This window comes from Carettochelys insculpta, chromosome 9 (assembly GCF_033958435.1).
Source record: "Carettochelys insculpta isolate YL-2023 chromosome 9, ASM3395843v1, whole genome shotgun sequence".
Taxonomy (NCBI): Eukaryota; Metazoa; Chordata; order Testudines; family Carettochelyidae; genus Carettochelys; species Carettochelys insculpta.
In genome coordinates this window covers 48,433,598-48,457,448 of record NC_134145.1, presented here as the reverse complement: position 1 = coordinate 48,457,448, position 23,851 = coordinate 48,433,598, and the positions used below count along the sequence as shown (strand labels likewise).

At 43.6% G+C, this 23,851-nt stretch overlaps 1 protein-coding gene across 2 annotated transcripts in view; it reads right to left on the bottom strand.

The window, feature by feature from the left end:
• Nucleotides 1–23,851, bottom strand: part of KCNT2 (potassium sodium-activated channel subfamily T member 2) — a 353,293-nt gene that overhangs the window by 102,793 nt on the left and 226,649 nt on the right. Inside the window, exons 17-21 of one of the 2 annotated variants that reach the window (XM_075002442.1) lie at nucleotides 22,383–22,532; nucleotides 14,818–15,047; nucleotides 7,290–7,515; nucleotides 6,052–6,157; nucleotides 5,574–5,746 (exon numbers count right to left, since the gene is read on the bottom strand). In XM_075002442.1, coding sequence (XP_074858543.1) covers nucleotides 5,574–5,746; nucleotides 6,052–6,157; nucleotides 7,290–7,515; nucleotides 14,818–15,047; nucleotides 22,383–22,532 — 885 coding nt within the window. The remainder of the gene's footprint in view (nucleotides 1–5,573; nucleotides 5,747–6,051; nucleotides 6,158–7,289; nucleotides 7,516–14,817; nucleotides 15,048–22,382; nucleotides 22,533–23,851) is intronic. The other variant, XM_075002444.1, reaches the window with a different exon arrangement.

The following is a 23,851-nucleotide window of genomic DNA, read 5'->3' as shown; positions in this document are numbered from 1 at the left end:
TTCGGCACTGGTGAGGCCACATTTGGAATACTGTGTCCAGTTTTGGGCCCCCCCAATATAAAAAGGATATGGATGTGCTGGAGCAGGTTCAGTGAAAGGCAACAAAAATGATTAAGGGGCTGGAGCACACAACTTAGGAGGAGAGACTGAGGGATTTGGGGTCATTCAGTTTACAGAAGAGAAGACTGAGGGGTGATTTAATAGCAGCCTTCAACTTCCTGAAGGGGAGCTCTAAAGAAGATGGTGACAGTTCTCAGTGTGACAGAACTGTTCTCAGTGGTGACAGAAAGCAGAACAAGGAGCAACGGTCTGAAGCTACAGAGGGAGAAGTGTAGGTTGGATATTAGGAAAAACTACTTCACCCGGAGGGTGGTGAAGCACTGGAATGCGTTGCCTAGAGAGGTGGTGGATTCTCCATCCCTAGAGGTTTTTAAGTCCCGGCTTGACAAGGTCCTGGCTGGGATGACTTAGTTGGGGTTGATCCTGCTTGAAGCAGGGGGCTGGACTAGATGACCTCCTGAGGTCTCTTCCAGCCCTATGATTCTATGATTCCAATAATAGATTTACAGGTTAGATCATATCTTGTTAAGGGATTAAGCAGAGGCCACAACTCTCAGTTCATGGTGTGATGGTGCAATTTTATGTGAACAAAAATGGCATTTTGCTCTTCAGCAAAAATAAACTCAAATAATAAAAGTAACATTGGAGAGTGTGCTTTAAAAAAAAAAAAAGCATGAGACTAAAACCAGAGTACAGGAGCACAGTAGAGGGCGCTCTTTACCTTCATGTGTGGTTCCAGTATGCCAGTCTCATTTTAAACTTGCTAAAAGCTTTTTATATATTTCTTCTTATGTGGGTCTCCCTTTTATGCTGTTCATTACTGGAATAAATAGAACTTTAACACACTAACAACATTATGTACCGCCCTACAAGAAAGAGATATTAGGGGAGAGTAAAACCCATTCTGACTGATTTAGATTCTGCGAAGTGAAAATTTACACTAGAGATGGGACTATGACAAACACGCCTGTAGGAAAGTAGGGGCTGGAATCTAGTGCTCCTAATGAAATAGGTTTTCTTCATATCCAACCTAGTCCTCCCCCACCACAACTTGAGATCATTGTGCCTCATTCTGTCATCTGTCACCAGTGAGAACAGCCTCTCTCCATCTGCTTTGTAATCTCCCTTCAGAGAGTTGAAGGCTGCTGGCAAATCCCCCTTCACTCTTCTCTTTTGTAGATTAAATAAAGCAAAATCTCTCAGAGCCTCTCCTTATAAATCATGTGCTCCAGCCCCCTAATCAGTTTGGTCGCCTTCTACTGGACTCTCTCCAATTACTGCACATCCTTCCTGTAATGGGACCCCCAGGACTGGACACAATACTCCACGTGTGACTTCAGTAGTGGCAAACAAAGGGGAATAATCACTTCTCTTGTTCTTCTGGCAATGCTCCTACTAATACCACCCCACCACCGTATGCCATGAGCCTTCTTGACTACAAGGCACACTGTTGACCCATATCCAGCTTCTCATCCACTGTAATCCCATGTCCTATGCAGCTGGCTTCTTTTTATTGTAGTCCAGCCCAAGGGCCTGGATTTAACAAGCTCCCAATTTGGTGCTTGGAACATAAGGAGGGCACCAGTTAGAGGGGAGGGGAAGTAATTTTCCCTCTTGACCTGTTTCTGCCCCCATCCCAAGTGCCCCTTATGTTATTCCCATCTCTTCCCCATGGCAAGTTACATGGTTGGGGGAGCCCTGTCCTCTAGCTGTGCACTGTCCTAGGCAGCCTCCCACCTCACAGCCTGCCTGGGATGCTGCCTGTGCAGAACAGCAGCTGCCTGCAGAGGCATCACACCGCACCAGGCAGTGTCCCAGAGAGATAACGTGGCCAGAATTGGAAGAGGAGAGACTGTGGCCTCACCTCTTCCCTCCCAGCTTTACTGCTGGCCCTTGCCCTCCATTTGTGATTTAGAGATGGGCACATGACCATTTATGTCCCTCCCACATGTCAGTCAAGCTTGGACCTATTGAAACATGATAATGTGTCCCAAAGGAGCTGCATGATGCTCACAGTGTCAGGGAATTATTCGTTTCTAGAGTACCAATGGGAATGAAGTAGGAACTTTGCTCTCTTCCAGTAGCTGAATAGAATAAATAGAATAAACAGGTCATAAAATGCACAGAAAATTTTGGACCACACTATCTTGTGTTGACCTTTTCAGACTAAAAAATCCTTCTTGACAACAGATGACTTCTATCAGTCATTGCAATAGTAGATGAACCATTATTGTGAGAGACAAGAGAAAGGAATGTCAACAGCTGGGGCACAAAAGCTGAGATAAATTAAAGAGACTGTGAAATATCAGTCGGAGCACAGTCACTACACTGTGAGAGAGCAGAATGTTTAACACTGGGAAAAAGTTACTAGATTTTGACCTTTATTTACACCCTAGTACACCAAACTACAATTACAATGTTAACAGTAGCCTTGAATTATTTTTACAAGGGGTATAAGGAAAAGCAAGATGAACAAGGTTAAGTTGTTATGAACCTGAAAATATGCACCTCAATATCTGACTCTCCCTTTCCCTACTATCAGTTAATTTGCAAACTCAGAAACTGAAGCACATAAACAGTGCAGATAGATCCTTTTTTTAACGGGACAAATCCATGTAGCTGCAAGACACAAATGATTTTCAGCCACCACTACTAAGGACAGATTTTTTCTTCCCCCTTGCATGGGAGTGCACAGATGGAGGTGAAGGACAGTGCAAGGAACATTCTGGCCTTTTTGTGTAAGAGTCAAGAACAAATGAAATTTCTGACTAGAGGGAGCGTAAGAAGGCACTGTTTCAGTCTACTGTCTCCAGGGAGTCGGGGAGAGAACAGGCCAGGGCACAGCTGTTGCCTACACTACAGTTCCTCCTACAGCTAGCTATTCCTGAGATGAGGACCTATGTCAGGCCTGTACAAGGGGGGTGTGGGAAAGTGAGAAGGGTGCAAACACCTCCTACCAAGTCTGGTTTCTCTCCTTTTCTCCCTGTTATGCTGTGGAAGGGGAACCTAGAGGGCATGATGGGGGAACACAAGGCATCCTGAGAGATGCAGTTCCTTACCCAATTTCCTGCCAAGAGAGCTGGCCTTGAAGCAAGGAAGGGACTTTATTTCCCAGCATTCCCTTGGCTGATACAACAGAAAAGGGAGGGGGATGAGGGGATAGTACTTTTCAATTATGACATTACAGCAAGATCCCAGGAGATAATTTCTATAATACCTTTATGACTGTACACATTTTTAGTTTGTTCTAAAAAAAATCATTACCAACCACTGTTTTCACTCAAAATGTTCATTAATCTGAATTTTTATCAACCTAATTTCTCCTTAACCCATTAATCTTATGCACACTCATGGCACAATAATTTTGAATTCCATTATATTTAAAGAAGTTGTGGCCTGCATTTACCAAAAAAACAAATTTCTATGTCATCCTTAAATCAGTATTGCAACTTAATTGCAAAACTGAGCCATAAGTGCACTAATGAATATGTGGTCTCCTGTGTCTCAGAGAGGTAGCTGTGTTAGCTACACAAATAACAAGCCTTTAGCTACCTGAAGGGAGGTTCCAAAGAGGATAGAGAGAGGCTTTTCTCAGTAGTGACAGATGGCAGAATGAAGAGCGGTGGTCTCAAGTTGCAGTGGGAGAAGTCTACATTGGATATTAGGAAAAGCTATTTCACCAGAAGGGTGATGAAGCCCTGTAATGGGTTACCTAGGGAGATGGTAGAATATCTATTTCTGGAGATTTTTAAGTCCCGGCTTGGCAAGGTCCTGGGTGGGATGATTTAGTTAGGGTTAATCATATTTTGGTCAGGCTCTGAACTTGATAACCTCCTGAGGGCTCTTCCAGCCCCCTGGGATACTATGACTCTAAGCACTTAAGCACCTTAAAGACTAACACATTTATTAGAGCATGAGTTTTCATGGTTAAACCTACTCAGTCACCTGAGGAGGGGGGTCATACCCATGAAAGCTCATGCCCTCATAAATTTGTTAGTCTTTAAGGTGCTACAGGATAACCTATCATTTGTTTTTCTGTGATCTTTTATGTCAATCAGTTAGCAGGGATATTTCCCAAAGGGCATTTCCAGTCTCTATTATTGATCATTTCTGAACTAAGTAGTGAGACATTAATATGCTTTGCCAGTGCAGTACAAGTTCTATTATTTGACATGGCTGGGGAACTGGGGATGCCGGATAATCAAATGTACTGGATATTGGAGCAGGGCCCCTGGCTCAGCTCTATTGGCCCCACTGCTGCTGATGAAGGCTGCGCAGCAGGCCCCCGGCTCCACTGCTGCCAGCCCCCAGCCCCAGGGCAACTGGGTCCACTCCGCCAGCCCCAGCTGAGTGCCACCAGCTGAGCAGGTGTCGGTTAAGTAAGCATGGTGGTTATCTGAATTCCGGATAGCTTGACTTTTACTCTAACCTGCTTTGGCAGTAAAGTATAGGTTATATGTCTTTTGTATTTAACTGATAGACTACTCAAATAATCCTGCAAGGACTATTTACTGTGCAAACCAAGCATGGACTTGTTCAGAGGCTTGGGCGGGCCTCTGAGTCAGTGTCTTGAAAGGACAACATAGTTTCTAATGTGCAGGTCAGCAGTGTGAATAAAAAATTGCTTCTCTAGATGCTAAGTAAGCTGGGAAAAGATGGATACACACAGGAAACTGAGTAATTCAATATATATCTGAAACACACAGCAATTAAGACGTGCTTGATGAGATATTAAATTACAATTTGTCTCCTAAAAGTTCAGAATTTTAAATGATTTTATAATCTATTTTATAATTAATATTGCTTTAATGTCTCTGCTTTTCCTTATGAACCCAGTGTTACCATACCAAAAACAGTATTGTGCCAAGTCCTAATCCAACTTCCACTGTGATCACTGGAAAGACTCCCTTGGAAATCACTGGAGGTGCATCTAAATTAGCAAGTTCCTTCGAAAGGGGGCTCTTGGAGCTTTTACACACCAAAATGGTTCTTTCAAAAGTAAATTGAAAGAATGTGGTGCTCCTTCTGAAATCACTCTTCCTTTCCTATTTCAGGAAGAGTTCCCCCTTTTGAAAGCTTCTTTTGAAAGAAAATGTATGTAGACACTTGGCAGGGCCCTTCTGTCGAAAGAACAGTCTTCATTTTCAATCCCTGGCCTGTTCTTTTGAAAGAGCAGTGACTATGTGGATGCTTTCTTTCAAAAGAGCAGAGCACTCTTTTGATCCGCCTTTCTGTGTGTGGGTGCACTCCTTTGAAAGAAGTTCTTTTGGAAGAAATCTTCTGGAAGAACTTCTTTCGAAAGATCTCTGTAGTGTAGACGTAGGCTGAGAATTAAAATTTTAAGTCCTTGCTGCACAACACACATTTGATATCATCCTTCTCTCCACTCTTAAAGATGTTGTGCCATAATGTTTTTTATTTAGATCAGTCACATTTCATGTGACCATCAATCAGAGACAGTGCTGTGATTTAAACACTTATTTGTATATTAAATGTTCTTAAAATCCACTTACGGGTTATCTAGAAGTAATACTATAGGATTGAGTTCTTTCTTTGGCCTGTAATAAGCTCTGAGTGGAACAATAAAGTTGTATAAGCCATTTCCAGCTGTTTCTGCTGCAACTATGATCAATTTATTTTTGAATCCATAAGCTTTGGCATCTTCATAGTAGTTATGCTGGCATCCCTAAAACAAATATAAAAAAAAGAAATTGGTAACTTTGGATAGGAATTGATACCCCAGATAACAATATTAGAAGGGCTTTTCACTTCCCAAGTTAAATGTGTCAGCTGAAATGATAAAGAACTTAGTCCTGTCTAAGCTTTACAAACATCTGTCAGAAACACTGCTTGTCAGCATGGCTTGTAGCTGGATGACTGCTGAAAATCAATTATTTGCAAAAGCAGGAAAGAACAAAATTATGTTTGAACACAATAAGCAAACGAGCCTTGTTTAACACCTGGATCTATCGAGTATTAAAACAGTTTTACCTGGTCCAGTCTTAAACAACAAAATGGCACTTTTTCATGCAGCAGATGGCAAAATGTGGGAGAACTTCCAATATAAGGAGAGTAAGGAGGATAACCTTTAGCATACCTAGAAGAGTAGAGAAATGGATCTGAATACTGTCAATAATTTAACAACTCTAGCCCGAGCAGTTTTATATAATTTTTATTATTACTATTGTGGCATAGCAGAGACAAGTATTAATATATATAATAATATGTAACTAAATATGAAATTAAACAAATAGAACCAACTATTCTCATATAAAACATAATCATAATAAAACCACCCTGATTATTTGTCAAGATGAAAGGACAATAGCTTGTGGCTTACATGCATATATATAATTTGAAATTTAGTAAAATTAATAAGTGGTGACAATATAACAGCATCACACTGCTGACTCATATTTAGCTTGTCATCCACCATGACTCCTAAATCCCTTTCCACAGTACTCCTTCCTAGGCAGTCGCTTCCCATTCTGTACATATGAAGCTGATTATTCCTTCCTAAGTGGAATATTTTGCACATGTCCTTATTAAACTTCATCCTAGTGGGATGAAGAACTCAGACCATTTCTCCAGATTGTCCAGATCATTTTTAATTATGACCCTATCCTCCAAAGCATTTGCAGCCCCTACCAGCTTGGTATCATCTGCAAACTTAATAAGCATACTCTCTATGCCAATATCTAAATTGTTGATAAAGATATTCAATAGAACCAGTCCCAAAACAGACCCCACTTGTTATGGCCTTCCAGCATGACTGCAAATTGGTAATAACTACTCTCTGAGAATGGTTATCCAGCTTGTTATGTACCTTACAGTAGCCACATCTAAGTTGTACATGGATTTTTGTGTGTGTTTATGAAATAGCTTTACAATTCCAAACACAATTATGTCTTTATTATTGGGTGTCACAAATGACTGGCAGGAGTTGGAATGTTTCTCCTTTCAAAATGGATTTAAGAAACTTCTATCATTTCTTGTTTGCCCTTCTGAAGAGGAAATCACTTTGCCATGGGGCCTTCTATCCTATCTCTATAGATTATGTGATATGATCACAAAGAAATCAGGGCACTTCTGTTTCTTATTAAATGGAACATTTCTAATCAGAAGAAAGAGCTGAGATTCTGTCCCACTGACTGCAATGGAAATAGAAATGCCCTCTACATTTACCCAATATTAGCATCTATGAACAGTAATGTTTTGTTTACATTGACTGTACATACTCTGAACCCATAGAAATGTCATCATCTGATGGAGTAGTTTCATCCTCTGACTGGTCACTTAGAAGATCACATGTCTGAAGTGATGAAGAATCTGCAACCTCCAAAACAGGTGCTATGCTAGATCTTCTCCCGTCTTTATTTCCCTCTGAAGGAAGGGTTAAGTTATGTCCACTGGAAGATCTATATCCTGTATCTTGTAAATCTATTGCCACGGTCCCTGAAAGAAGCATCAGAAGCAGCTCAAAATGTGCAAGTCCATTTAGCAATTTAAAGGGAGTACATTATGCTTATTGTGGAGATTTAAAACACGGCCATATATTCAAAGAATGTCTGTTTTGCTTATATATGAAAATGGCATTAAAATATGAATGCTTGTATAAGCAGTTCCCCCTGATGGCAGGGTGCCTAGTGGGTAAGCCCCTTGCAAACCCTAGAGGCCTGGGGTGTAGGTCTGCAGCCCACCCCTAAGGGCTGTGGCCTTAGTTTGGGGCATAGCTCCGAGAGTCTAGCTTCCCCTCTGCAGGGCAGGGGGTCTCTGAGGTTCTTCCCCTCTCTGCCTGGGGAAGGGTTTAGAGGCTCCTTCCTCCGATGGCTGACCAAGTGGCAGCTCTGACTTAGGCCCTGCATGCATCAGAGCCAGCTCCTGCCTCTTGGCTGGTCAGCCACCAACTAAGTTAGCTTCCCCTCTTTTATACTGTCTCCAAGCCTGACACCAGCTGCAGGTGAACCAGGGTGGGGCTAATTGGCCAAACGGGCTCTGTTTAACCCCTGCCTTGCCCAGCCTTCCTCCTACTCCTTACACATCCCCCACCCCCCAAGATCCCCATAGGGGTCTGCTCCTCTCCCAGCTGTATTCCTTCTCCTCTAGAAAAAAGGTCGGCATTTGCATGATCCTTCCCCGCATTATGCTGAATCCAGAAGAAGGGCTGGAGGGAGAGGTAGGATGATTCTGGGGTTTGTCTCCTTCATTGCCTGTAGCCAGTGGAGACGGGTGTGGTCGGTGACGAGGGTAAAGTGTCTGCCTAGGAGATAATATCAGAGTGAGTCCACAGACCATTTCACTGGTAGTTTCTCTATCTCCATTACCGAGCAGGCCTTGTCTCTTTGAAAAAGCTTCCTGCTGATATAAAGAATTGGGTGTTCTTTGCCTCCCACAACTTGGGAGAGCACTGCTCCCACTCCAATGTCTGAGGCATCTGTCTGTAACAAGAACTCCTTCGAGAAGTCAGGGCTGTACAGGACTGCCTCTCAGCAGCGCTGAGCCTTTAAGGCTTGGAAAGCTTCCTCTCAAGCAGGGGCCTACCAGCTATGGCTTGGACTTTCTTTCCTGACAAGGTCAGTAAGAGGGGCAGCAGTGGAGGAGAAGCCCGAGATGGAGCAGCAATAGTACCCTGCTAACCCCAGAAACTGGTGTACTTGTCTTTTTGAGGCTGGAGGGTCGTACCACTAGAGGGCTTGGATGTTCCCCACTAAGGGGCGTCCAGTGCCCTTCTCCAAGGTGTAGCCTAAGTAGGTGGTTTCATCCATTGCGAGGTGGCATTTTGTGGGGTTCACTATCAGCTCTGCTTCCTTGAGGGACTGGAATACAGTGGCCACATGTCATAGGTGGGTTTGCCAATTGTGGCTATAGATTACTATGTCATCCAAATAAACCACAGGGTATTGGCTGTGGTGACATAGAATCCAGTCCATTAGGCACTGGAACGTGGACGGAGCACCATGTAGCCCAAAGGGCATGGTCCAGAATTGAAAGAGCCCAAAGGAGTGGAGAAAGCAATCTTCTCTGTGGACTCAGGCATGAGAGGGATTTGCCAATAGCCCTTTGTTAAGTTGAGGGTAGTGATGTACTCTGCCTCTCCAAGCCAGTTGAATAGCTCATTTACTGAGGGCATTGTGTAGACATCGAATTTAGAGACTGCATTCACTTTCTGAAAGTCAATACAAAAAAGGGTGCTCCCATTCAGCTTGGGGCTAGGACTTTCGGGCTTTTCCATTCACTGAAGGACTCCTCAATTGGCCCAGGAGTAGCATCAGGTGAAGTTCTTGCTTCACTTTCTCTCTCAACCTCAGGGGAAGGGGCCGGAGAGGGGCCTCCTTAGCCCATGGTTCAGTCTGGATATGATGAACAGCCAGAAGAGTTTGATGGGTTTTGCGGAAAAGACTGAGGAGAAGTTGGTGACTAACTTTTGGGCCTGTAGCCTCTGTTCTGAGGTCAGGTTGGGCTCAATCTGGACCTCCCTGGGTTTGCTGCCCACTCTGTCTGGGGTCCCAATTCCACCTCTGGTGGGTAGGGAGTGATTAGTAACCTTTCCTGGGCCCTCCAGAGTTTTAGATTTATGTGGTAAATCTGTTACCCCTTGCACTTACCTGGCTGGTCCATCTCATAGTTTATTGTGCCCACTCACTGAACGACCTCATAAGGCCCTTGTCAGCCGGTGAGGAGTTTGGAGTCTGTACTAGGCAGCAGCAGTAGCACTCGATACTCTAGCTGAAACTCATGGGCCATGTCTACACTAGCCAAAAACTTCGAAATGGCCATTTCAAAGTTTACAAATGAAGCGCTGAAATACATATTCAGCGCCTCATTAGAATGCGGGCTGCCGCGGCACTTCGAAATTGATGCGGCTCGCCACCGCGTGGCTCGTCCAGATGGGGCTCCTTTTCGAAAGGACCCCGGCTACTTTGAAGTCCCCTTATTCCTATCTGTCAATTTTGAAGTGCCACGGCCGCCCGCATTCTAGTGAGGCGCTGAATATGTATTTCAGTGCTTCATTAGTAAACTTCAAAATGGCCATTTGCATGGCCGTTTCGAAGTTTTTGGCTAGTGTAGACATAGCCATGGCCTCTTGCTTGCTTGTTATATGTTGCCTCCTGAGCCTGCTGTGCTTGGAGAAGGTTCTCCTGGGCAATGTACCTAGGGCTTCAAGCCTCTCTTGTAGGTTAAGCACATACTGCACCACTTCACTACTTTGGCATGGCTGTTCCTCCCACGTCTCCCTTACCAAGTCCAAAATACCCCAGCTGACTCCCATACAGGAGTTCAAAGGGTGAAAATCCTGTGGAGGCCTGGGGCACTTCCCAGACTGCGAACATGAAGGCTGGGAGGAGCTGATCCCAGTGGTGTACATCTGTAAGCACAAACTTGCGGAGCGTTGCCTTCAAATTCTGATCGAAGCTCTCTACTAGTCTGTCCATTTGGTGGTGGTAGACACATGTCTGGAGTGTCTTGATTTTTATGAACTGGCAGAGTTGTTGCACCATTTGGGACATAAAGTTTGCCCCCTCATCTGTTAGAATTTCCTGAGGGATCCCAACCCGAGCGAAGATATTCACGAGCTCAGTTGCCACCCTCTAGGCACTTATGGACTGTAACGACATGGCTTCCGGGTACCGGGTTGCATAGTCAATGACAATGAGGATGAACCACTATCCCACTGCACTCTTCTTCAATGGGACGATCATATAGATGCCAACACACTCAAAGGGTATACTCATGAGCAGGAGGGGAACTAGTGGGGCTTTCTCCATGGACTGGGGTGCTGTGTGCTGGCACTCTGGGCAGGAGGCACAGAAGGCTGCGACTTCCCTGAGGACTCCGAGTGAAAAAAAGCAGGCCGGGATCCTGGCCAGGGTCTTGTCTCTTCTCAGGTGTCCTGCCAGGGGGATGGCATGGACAAGCTGTAAGACCTCCCTTCAGTATGGCTGGAGAACCAGGAACTGACGGTGCACTTCTTCTGTCTGCAGGTCCTTTGCTACACAGTACAGTTGGTGTCCCTGGATTTCAAAATGGGGGAACATTCTCACTTGATGGGGTTCAGCGGTCTCCCCATTCACTACTGTTAGCTGATCGTATGCTCAGCTTAGTGTCTCATCTGCCTGCTGCACCTCCACAAAGTCTGAGGGGCACCCTAGGACTGCAGATACAGACAGTGGGTGTGGCTCCGTGTCAGGTCGATTAGGGTCTGGACCCACCTGGGCCAGTGCTGACCCCTTGGAAGTCCCTTCCCTTGGATCCACCACTTCCCCTACCTCAGCTAGAGTTGTGGTTTCCTCCTGCACAATTCTCAGTGGCTGGGGTTGCTGGTCCCTAGCTGACAGCTTCCCAAATCAATCAGATGAATTGTCTCTGTCTCACTGATACACACAGGGATGGTCAGCTTGGTGGGGTCCTGGGGGTGTGCCTGAGTTTGTGGGGTCACAAAGTTGCATTCCATGTATGGGCAGTCTTGGGACTAGTGCCCAAAGCCACTGCATGTAAAGCAGGCATCCTGTTCCAGGGTGGACTTTGAGGAGTCTCCTTGAGGTGCCCAGGATGGGGATGAGTGTGGAGGAGCTTCTGCAGGCTGGGGCACAAGTGGGGGCCCTGCTGCCTTGTCTGAGGGGTGTCTGGTTTCCCAACAGAGGAGCTGGTGGGCTGGTTTGAGGCCCAGGGGTTGGAGCCCAGCGCTAGTCTGGGAGCTCTGAGTCTTTCGGGGCCCAGGGAGGGATAGCAGGTGCCATAGTCCCACCCCCCTCCGGCCTTGCAACCCCTGGCTCTCTTAGGCCACACAAGCCAGGGTGCCTCTGGCTGCCCTGGGGCCCAGAGATGGAGTAACCCCAGGGGACTTGGCCGCTAAATAGTTCTCCATCAACTGGATGGCTGCCATTATGTTTTCTGGGTGGTTCTGCATCATGCACTCCCTTTTCCCCAGAGGGCAGAATCTGGGTGAATTGTTCAAGCAGGATCTGCTTGGCTACCTGGACCCCGGTCTTTGTTTCAGGCTTCAGTCACCTCCAGCAGGCATCTTGCAACTTCTGGGCAATGAGGCGGGGTTGGGCTCCGTGGGAAGGGGTGGGTATTCTTCCCCGCAGAAGCATTGGTGGAAAGTCTCTTCTGAAATGTCCAGGGCATCCAGGATCACCTCCTTGACCTGGGCATAGCTCTGAGCAGCCACAGTGCCTGGAACCCAGTACACAGTCTGAGCAACCCATGACAAGCACGGTGCCAAGATGGCCACCCACTGCCCTCGGGCCCATGGGGCTATCATGGCCACCCACTCAAACGTCTCCAGGAATGCCTCTGGATCATCTCCTGGCCCTGTCTCTGTGAGCTTGACTGGTGCTGGCGGCACCTCCGGAGCTCTGGGTTGTAGCAGGGTAGTCTCCTGCTGCATCAGCTGTTGCTGGTGGGTTGCTAATTCCCCAATCAGCTGTTATGGCTGCTGGGCCATCTGTTGGAGCAGCTGCTGCTGTTATTGCTGCTGGCTGGCATGTTGCTCCACCATCCACTTCAGCAAGGGCTCCATTGCGCTTCAGTGGCTCACACTCACTGGGTCTATGGTTGTCACAGTAGGATGGCCCTTCAACAGGGCTGGGGGTCTATGCCCACAGTCTCCACCACGTGTAAGCGGTTCCCCCGATAGTAGGGTGCCTAGCGGCTAGGCCCCTTGCAGATCCTAGAGTCCTGGGGTGCAGGTCTGCAGCCCACGCCAAGGGCTGGGGTCTTAGTTTGTGGGGTGGCCCCCGAGAGCCTAGCTTTCCCTCTGCGGGGGTGGGGGAGGTTCTCTGGGGTTCTTCCCCCTCTCTGCCTGAGGAAGAATTTGGAGACTCCTTCCTCCAACAGCCAACCTGGGGCAGCTGTGACTTAGGCCCTGCATGTTCCTGCTTCTTGGCTGGTCAGCCCCAAACTGGGCTGGCTTCTCCTCTTTTATACTGACTCCAAGCTTGACACTGGCTGCAAGTGAACTGGGGTGGGGCTAACTGGGCAAACAGGCTCTGTTTAACCGTTGCCTTCCCCAGCCTTCATCCTACTCCCTTACAGTTTAATTTACATTTTCTATATATCACTATACAATAACATACAAGACAGCTTCTCATTAATATGGCAATAGATTAATTTTTCCAAATACACATCAGTCTGTGGCATTTAAACAGATCCCATGCAAATAGGCTGTGAGAATTTGTGCAAATAAACTGCAAATTATATTGCATTTATGAATGATGCTATGTATCCTTAATAAATAACGAATTTGAGTTAATAAATCTAATTAGCACCAGAGAAATATAAGCTTTCCAACTATGTAAAGGAGATCAGAATTTGACACTTTGACCCTTAATGTCTTTGTTCTTCCTAGTTCTGTTTCATCATGTTTCTAGAAACAAAATTTAGGACGATGAGTTGTTTGATGGAATAAAAGAATGTCTGGGGATTTGGAAATTGGGGTTTTAACTGTTAATTTATTCCAGTAAGAGGTATGACTCCTTGTACGAGAAGGACAAATAATCTGAATGGGACTGATTAGCATTAAATATTAAGTTTGCTATGAATTATTTCATGATACTGAAATGAACATACGAACTATGGGAATTTGTTGCTTGAGCTATTTTAGACTGTTGGCATATCTCAGCTTGCTTACCATGAAATGTTTCAACTAAACGTGTGTCTTTGATTATGAATTATAAAGGCTACATCTACACTAGAGAGAAGTCAACAAAACTCGTGGAGCGTCTACACACAAAATGAGTTTTGTCGACAGTCTGTTGACAAAACTCAGCACTTCCGTCGACAGCATTCTGCCTCTGCAATGAAGAATAATGCCTTTGTCAACACTTTCTGTCAACAAAATAGCCACGTAGATGTGTGTGTGTGGGGGGGCTTCTGTTGGCACACAGGGCTTCCAGTTCACTGGGTAGCCCTGTTTGCTGAGCTTCTGGTTGGCTGTTCTATAGAGGGAGTGGCCGGGCAGTCTGGCCACTCTCTGTCAATAGAGACAATCACTTTTTCAATCTGCTTTTGTGTGTGAATGTGATCTGTCGACAGAAGCTTTGCTGGAAGATATCTTCCGACGGTAACATCTATCGACAGACCTCTGTAATGTAGACACAGCCAAAGTGTTTAGGTAGCAAGGGACTGCAGCCTTTTGTGATCAAACACTTTCAGTACCTGCATAAAGGCATGGTCTCTGCCAAGCTACATTCAGTGGAGACAAAGTAAATCAATGTCCCAGGTGATTTTATACTACTTCTGTGATCTCATTCTAATCCGGGTACTGGCTAGGGTAACAGCCTATTTTACACAGCGGCTTTTGAGTTGCCCCGTCTATATCCCTTCTTCCTTTTGGACATATCCTTTTAGATTGCTGAGTGACAAAGGGAGCTGGTGTGGTGTTTTGATCGTGCTGGGGGACCTCTTCACTGGCTTGTTAACTGGATATTACTGATGCTTTGCACCACCTGTGATTTGCTCTTAACTTTCAGGGCATTTACAAAAAAAACAAAAACATACGTGTTTCCTTTGCAAATGACCTGTTAGCAAGTATTCTCAGTTGCATAGATTTGTCTGTTATATATTTCTGTATACTGGAAGAGTGTGCCATTTGTTGGAAACTTTAATGGAATATATACATTTAAACTTAATAAAAGTAAACATTTCCCATGGCATAGGACGTATTTTAAAATAGCTTTGCAGTTTAAGTGCAATTTGCTTTAGATCTTATTTCCCCTATAGTATCAGAATATTGTGAGATTCACATGTACTTACCCATGCTGGCAATTACACTGTGCAGGGGCAACCTAGATGGTCCATGATAGAATGACTTAGAGTCATTATTTTTTCTATGCTGTTCTTGTTTTTTAAAAGCTGAATTTTCTTCTTTGGTGATGTTGATATAAAAGCATATATCTGTAGAGCTCATAATATATCGAGGGCCTGGATTCAGTAAAATGTTTTTGTTATCTTCCCTCCTAACACCAATCAAACAGACTCCAAACCTTAATTAAAGAAGGAACACAGATGGTTTATTTAATGTAACTCATCAGAACGCAACTTGCAGATTACAGTAACGGGCACAATTATTCGAGTCTCATGGACTACATTTACATGAGAAGCCCCTGTTGACAGTAGTTACTGTTGGAAGGGATTTCCCGGCAAAACTTCTGTCAGGAGATTGCGTCTACACATAAAAGCACATTGAAAGAGAAATCTGCTCTGTCATCAGAGAGCAGCCAGACTGCCAGGCCCTCTGTCGACAGAGCAGCTGACCAGAAGCGCTGCAAACATGGCTGCCCAGTGAACCAGAAGACCTGTCTGTCAACAAAAGGTCCCCAGAGCATCTACACAGCTGTTTTATCAACAGAACACTGTTGAGAGAAGCATTATACCTGAACAGTGAGCAGTAAAACGCTGCCGATGGATGTGCTGGGTTTTGCCGGCAAACTGTCAACAAACTGTTGACAAAGCGCATTTTGTGTGTAGACACTCCATAGTTCTTCTCAACAAACTCCAGTTTTGCTGGGAAAAGCCTCTTGTGTAGACATAGCCATGGGCTGCAGTCAGCATGTGAACTTTCTTACAAAACCAGTATTTGAAAATACAGTATTGAATTAAATTATTCAGAAAACAGGATATCTGTGATCAAGTGCAGTCCTTTGGACTAATTACTCCCAAAGTGCTTGAAAAAACTTATTTTGTAGCAGAATTATTCTGATGTTGGGACACTTAGGCTGTGTCTACACGTGCCCCAAACTTCGAAATGGCCATGCAAATGGCCATTTCGAAGTTTACTAATGAAGTGCTGAAATGCATATTCAGCACTTCATTAGCATGCGGGCGGCAGCGGCGCTTCGAAATTGACGAGACTTGCCGTCACGCGGCGCGTCCAGACGGGGCTCCTTTTCGAAAGGGCCCCGCCTACTTCGAAGTCCCCGTATTCCCATGAGCTCATGGGAATAAGGGGACTTCGAAGAAGGTGGCGTCCTTTCAAAAAGGAGCCCCGTCTGGACGCGCCGCGCGACGGCAAGTCTCGTCAATTTTGAAGCGCCGCTGCCGCCCGCATGCTAATGAAGCGCTGAATATGCATTTCAGCGCTTCATTAGTAAACTTCGAAATGGCCATTTGCATGGCCATTTCGAAGTTTGGGGCACGTGTAGACACAGCCTATATTTCTTATATAGGGCTTCCTAGGAATACAATAGATATATGGAATTCTATTAATTAATCGTACTAAACTGTTCCATTATTCATATGTTACTGGAATTGCTTTCAGATTTTCATCCCAATAATTTACTCCTAGCTTTTGATCAGTAGGAGAAAATAAGGAATTAAAAAGGCATCTATTATTCTCATTTTATAATGTTAAAAAGAAATTCATTTTTACAAAAAATAAGACCGCAGAATTAAATGTATATATTCATCATATAATATTTAAAAAACTCTAGTAATCTGTTTATATACTATAAACTGATTCACTTTATCAAAAATCTTTTAAAAAAAATCAGAACGAAGACAATATACGTTAATCTGGTATTTGTCCATGCACACTCACCATAAACTTGTAAAAATTAATGTGCTCAAAATATCTCAGGATACATCTGAAGTTATGGAGATCTGAACATATAGCCTAAATTGTCACCAGATGGCATAAGACTGTGTAAGGAATCAGACCCTAAGACTGTGTTAAGAATCAGAATCACGGAAGGTTTGACCATTAATAGATGGTGGCGGGGAAAATGACTCCTTGATAAAGAACTGAGAGGTTGAAATATATGCCGTGTGCAGGAGACATAGTGAAATTTGAACAATGGCAATACAACTCTGACTCCTCGGGGTCAGATATTTTGCTTGCTGCTCTCTTGTGATATACCTGAAAAGCACACTGATGTTGCTCTGGTTTGGGTGCAATCTGTCATACTACCTTGGCAGGCTTGCTCTCCATGTTTGGTAGCCACCATTTTCAGTTTAAGGTAGAATATGCAGTAATTATTAGTGTATATTCCCTAGCTCATTCAAAGCCTGATGCTGAAAAAAGATGCTGTTATGCCATCTTAAATGACGCTAAATGCAGCATATTACTCAACTTCATACTGCCATGTTGGAAAATACAAACATGACAGAACTGAATTTGAACAGATTACAAGAGAGATCAGATGATGGGGTGTGTCTACTGGAATTTGCTCCAATATGTGGATTATTTTCTATGACTACGTAGTTATAGCACAAATATTGCCATAAATATGCATTTTGGTATCCTGGGGGCAACAAATACAGTCTTGGGTTTTCAAACCAGAATGTGGTCCATGACTAAATCATTCAGGATACATACAAATTGAGGTGAACTCCTCTTGCTCCAGAATTCATTAATCATACCCGAACAGCAACAATGATGAGAGATGCAACAATCTTGAGAGATGGGTGCCTGCACAGAGTACCTGCAACTTACAGGGGGAGAACACTCAGGTAGCTCCCAGTGGTAGGGGCAGGTACCAGGTCCTGCCCCTGGAGCGTCAGACAGCATCCAGGGCCTGGACATAGCCCTGCCTTGGTTCTTTCACTTGGGCCCAGACCTGGTCCATGCTATGGGGATGGGGGAGGTGGCCTCATTTGGCGAGGGCAGTGGCCATCCACATGTAGATCATCACATTACGCCTCCTTGACCTTGGGGTCCTGCAGGGTGTCCTCCTCTCAGCACAGGTCCAAAAGGGCCTGGACCTCGACCCTGCTCCAGGAGGGGGCTCACCTCAAGGAGCCTTCAGGTAGCTCTGGGGACCTCTCAGGCTTGTACCTTGCAGGCCCAGGGGGGTTTCAGGAGCCCTCTGCCATGGCTTGTTGTTCAAGGGTGCAGCTGAGAGGGCACTGAAACAGCACCATGTTGCTCTGCTGCTAGCATGTTCTCAGCTTCCTGCCACAGGGTTTCTGTGCTCCCAGGGGCTTTAAGAATTGCCAGAGGCAGGAACCATAGAGCACTGCATGCTGTGGACAGGGTGTCTACCAGGGCACCTGGCAACAGAAGGCCCACCAGAATGTCCATGCTGGTGATTTGTCAATAGATCTCCATCTACAGCAGTGGCAACTGGGGTATGGCTGCTGACAAAAACACTGCATTTCTGTCGATTTACTGGATGCTCTGGCAATCTGGATGCTCTGCGGGCCATTTTGTTGATAAAGCCCTGTAATCTAGGCATAGCCTCCGTGCTTCACACCATCTTAGACACCGCTCTATCAGTATTGGGTGCCTGGTGGAGGAACTTAAGTGTAATTCCCCTAACTGTGTAAGGGGCAATGGTTATATTAGACATGTTTTTAACAGAATTGTGGATTTGCCATTAAGTACATTACATAATATTCCAATGGACTATCTGCTGACAAAGCAGAATAAATTCAACGTAGGAAGCATGAAATTTAGGGCTGTCAATTAACTTCAGTTTACTCTTGATATTTTAATCACATTTTTGAGTTAATCACATATTAATCACACTGTTAAAACAGAATAACTACTGGCATTTTTAAAATATTTGTGAACATTTTTCTACATTGTCAACACTGATTTCCGTTACAACACAGACTACGAAGTGTACAGTGCTCACTTTATATTATTTCATCTAACTATATTCACTGCAAAAATGAAAAACAAAAGCAACAATATTTTTCAATTAACCTCAAACAAGCACTGATGTACAATCTCTTTACTATGTAAGTGTAACTTATAACTGGAGGTTTTGGGTTTTTTTTTTTTGATTACATAATTGCATTCAAGACCAAAACAATGTAAAACTTTAGTGCCTCTAAATCTACTCAGCACTACTTCTTGTTCTGCAAATCTTTAAGACAAACAAATTTGTTTACGTTGATGGTAACTACAGCTGCCTTTTTCTGATTTAAAATGTCACCAGAAAGTGAGAACAGGTGTTTGCCTGGCACTTTTGTCGCTGGCATTGCAAGTTATTTACTGCCAGATATTCCAAACTTCTGTATGGCCCTTTGTACTTTAACCACCATTCCAAAAGACATGTTTCCATGCTGATGATGCTCTTTAAAAAAAGATGCATTAAAATAAATAAAACATAAATTTGATGCTAAACTTCTTGAGGGAGAATTACGTTTCCTGCCATGTTTAACCCATTCTACTATATATTTCATGTTATAGCAGTTTTGAATAATAAGCCAGCACATGTTCATTTTAAGAATACTTTCACAGTATATTTGATAAAATGTGCAAAACATACTAATTTGAGATTGCTAAAGATAACTAGAACAGCCAGGTTTTAAATCTGATGTGCCATCCAAAATCTGTAAAGTACAAGGCATGGTGCATGCTTTGAAAAGTCTTAAAAGAGCAAAATTCATATGTGGAAACTAAAGAACCAGAACCACAGAAGGAAAACAAACTCAAGATTCTGCTAGTAGCAGCTGACACAGATGCTGAAAATGAAGATGCATCAGTCAGCACTGATTTGCATCATTATCAAGAAGAACACATTATTAGCATAGAAAAATATCCTCTGGAATTGTCATTAAAGCATGAAGGGACATATAAATATGTAGTGAATCTATCACATAAATATTTTCCAACATTGGCTACAACATGTTCTCAATTGCCTGTTCTCAATTTCAGGTTACATTGTGAAGAAGAAGCAAACAGCAAGCATTATCTCCTGCAAATTGTAATCAAACATTTGAGTGATTGGCTGAACAAGAAGTCAGACTGAGTGGACTTGTAAGCTCTAGAGTTTTGTACTTTTTTTATTTTGCATGAAGTTATTTTTATATTTGCAAGTTCAATTTTCATATAGAGAAAATGCACTATAGTGCTTGATTAATTGAAAAATAATTTTTATTGCTTTTTACAGAAGAAATACTTATAATCAAAAATAAAGTGAACTGTACACTTTGTACTGTGTTGTAGTTGAAATCACTCTATTTGAAAATGTAGACAGCCTCCAAAATATGTAAAATATATTGTATTACTTTATAACAGTGAAATTAAGCACAATTAATTTTTTTCAATAGTTTGACTTCCCTAATAAAATTTAAACATCATCTTTAGAGTCTTTTGAGTATGAGGAAGACACTTCCTTACTAGGAGAGACTTATGACCAACTACAACAAATGCTGGAAAAGTCATAAAAACCTACTGAATTCATGAAATTTAAAACTTGGATGAAAAAAACCCCACAAAGCTATGTGTGTCTCCTGTAAAACAAACTATTAAACTGTCGGTGGTCCACAAAGATGACACTGGCAGTGAATGAGTAAATAGTTTTATCTGGGTAACCGATTTAAAGCAGAAGATTCAATAACTGAAGAACATCCACATCAGACTCGGCTTACATTAGTGGCCTTTCAGCATTTTAAATGGACTCTGGGTGGTGGAATGATAAATAAGATTTAGGTGTTCAGTGTTGTAGTGATGACAATCCCATTACTTGAATCATAAAACTGGCATTTAAAACAACTGAGGAGAGGATAAACACCTTTCAGAGTGAAAATTATGGCATACTCTTATTATCTATTGCTTGAATTTTGTCACAAATAAGGCAATACTTAAAAGGTCCTGGGAAGTTGTATACTTGCACCATTTAAGAACAAGATGACTGCAGGGGTGGGGTCATGCAGAAGAAAGATACGCTTTCACAGAAAGCTTGTCAAGATGAGGTTAAAGGAAGTAGAATACAACGCTCATGACACATGAGGTTGAAAGATGAAATTTTGAGCAATTTAAGAAACCTAAGTCCTTGCATACTCCCTCTTGACAAAGGAAGATTTGCAAGTATCTACTCTGTGCACTGGCACAGCTAAATCATAGCCATGTGAATTTTGCTAATGAATCACCTAAAATATATTTAGCCTTTGACAGCTATGTAAGACCCAGAAACTACAGAGAAGATATTTTAACCGTTCTCTAGATTTTATTCAGGGCTAGGGAGGGAGCTTTAAGTTGTATTGGTTAGGGAAGGATGTATTGAATGTCCATTTTTGATCACTCTGTATCAAGATGATGATCTTCTGCTTGTCATATAGTAAGATGAGGGCTTCAAACATATGTCACGGCCCTGGAATGAGGCCTGAGGCCTAAGGAACAATAGTCAAGACTTTGCTAATATAAAGCACAATTAAGCTGTGAGCAACAGGCAAGCAAGAAGAGGGCTGTTATTGCAGAAACACTCATACCTAAGAGAAAGTAGGCATAATCTGTACATATATTCTAGAGGGATAGTAATAGAACTCCTCATTAGGAGTCAGCTTGGTACAGAGACACTCACCACTGATAGACTGATAACACTGATCAAAACTCAGAATAGGGTCATGACACCATGATAGATAGCAAGGTTTTGATTGAACCACCATGTAAAGGGTGATAACTAGTTATGGCACCCTGATACATCAGTAGCAATGTGTAATTTGTTTGTACCTGTGTATAAAAATTAATCTCAGAGAGGCTGTGCTTGTCTGGCCTATGGGCAACAGAATGTCCCACCACTGCCTGAGCCTGTCCATTGCAATAGACATACATGTGTTAGGCTGATGCTACACTTACCTCTAGTGCTGGCAGATTGATGCAAATGAGCAGTCTTGAAAATGCAAAATGGATGCTCACTTGCATATCTGAGTGGCTTAGTTGCATATTCTCAGCAGAAAACAAGCAGTGAAGACACGGCTCTGCTGACAAAATCTCCCTTTGTCAGCAGCACCTTGTCCCTGATTTTTTCCAGGCATAGGGGACTTGCAAAAGGGGGAGTTTTTGCCATCAAAATCACATCTTCACTGGTTGTTTTCTACCATGGATATGCAAATGAGCTGCTCAGATATGCAAATGGTGGCCATTTTGCATTTTCAAGACTCCTCATTTGCATCAAGCTGCCAGAACTAGGGATGAGTGTAGCCCTAGCCTTAGCGGTCTGGTAGAATCTTCTGAATACTAGGACTGTGCTTTGTCTATTTACTGATTTTATGCTCTGGTGTTTTTCTGAGTCTGCTGCGATGGCTATCTGAACAGAGTATTTGCAACATACAGCGGGAGTACACTCAGGCAGGAGAATGGTTATTATCTTCAGACAGAGCATGACAGCTGGCAGGACATGACTCCTGTGGCTTTCGACTACATGTGACACCCATTCTTAATCTCCTTTTGCCTCAAGGTTAGGCCGTCTCGTGCAGACCACAAACAGTTTTCAATTTGGATTCAGTAAACAAGTCCTATAAATTTTACAAGGTTCAGCAACCATTTCAAAGGAGAAACAAAGCAATATATAAGATGACAGTAATAACATGGAACAATACATGATACAACATACATGGAGATTCATCTGAATTTATAACCTGAAACATACTTTTTATGTGCATGGAAAGATGCATACGTAAAACTCTTTCCTTCATATTCAGCAAAAAATGTGCTGTCCTCCATCTGAATGTGATACACTTCATTACCAGAGCATCTGCCGTACATTTTCTGCCAGTGCTCTGGTGATTGTTGGCCTTCCCTGAAATGCACAGATAATAATAAAGAATTTTAAACTTTGATGTAAAAACACTTTATTAACCACAGCAGCATCTACTGGCAATAGTTGCTACAGATATCTAGTAGATAGGCCACATGAGCTAAACTGAAAAATATTCGCTGAGTAGCAAGGATGATCAGATATTAATTTACATGGATTAAGAAACATTTTCTTCTCTAAAGTAATGGGTATATTAAGTGTTTCTACACTTTTTCTTGACAGTGAAGAGCACAGACAACATGAATTTCCAATAATTCAGGCATAGTAAATACATTAATTGGAAGAGATATATTATTGATATTAATAGAAGTAGACCATTCAGATTCTGCAAGAGCTTGAATTTGATCTTCATTAAAGATGATTAATATTTTTTTCAAAGGAATTAGTGGTGCGAGTCCAGTGAACAGGGTAACTCACCTCATATAAGCTATGTCTACACTAATGAGTTTTGGTCAACAGAACTGGCATTTTGTAGACAAAACTCATGGAGTATCCACACTACAAATATGTTCCATCTACAGTTAATTGACTGAATGTGGCACTTTCATTGACAGACTTCTGCCTCTCCCCCATGAAGCAGAATGCCTTTCTCAACAGAATCCAACAACAGAAAGGCAGTGTGGATATTTTGGTTTGGGAGGCCTTTTGTCAACAGATAAGTCCTCCATGACATTGGCCTATTGGCCAGGGGGCACCCTGATCACTGTAATCACAGCTCTATGATCCCTGCCTCCAGCCACTCTTAGAAGCACAGGGAGGCCCAGAAAACCCATAGCAGGAAGCTGAGTGTGTGCAAGCAGCAGACACCCCATCTGAACTTCCCCACGCCATTGCAGCCACTCCCTGTGACCTGAGTTTTTCCCAATGGCCAAAAGCCAGCCATGCTGAGACCCCCCAGGATCCTCACAGGAGCAGTCTGAGGGGTCCCAGGACCTACCCTGGGGCACCAAATTCCAGGCCCAATCCTGGACTTGGCTGGAAATGCCGGACCTCCTGAGCCTCTAGAACAAGGAGGTCATCATCCTCATCCCCTCTGCAAACAGGCATAATGTCCCATGGTATCCTCACCTTGCCACATCCCTGGCTGACTGAGGACTTCCCACCCGCAACATAGGGCAAGTGTGGCCTAAGTTCAAGGAGTGGAGGCAGGAGTAATTCTGGCCCCAGGATGCATGATGCAGGTGAGGGGCAGGACCTGCCACCTGCACCTTCTCTGCTGATCTCCATCAGCTTATGGGGGAGTGGGCAAGGAGGGCACTCCCAACGCACAGTTGACGTGGCCCCCCAACCACCACCAAAGC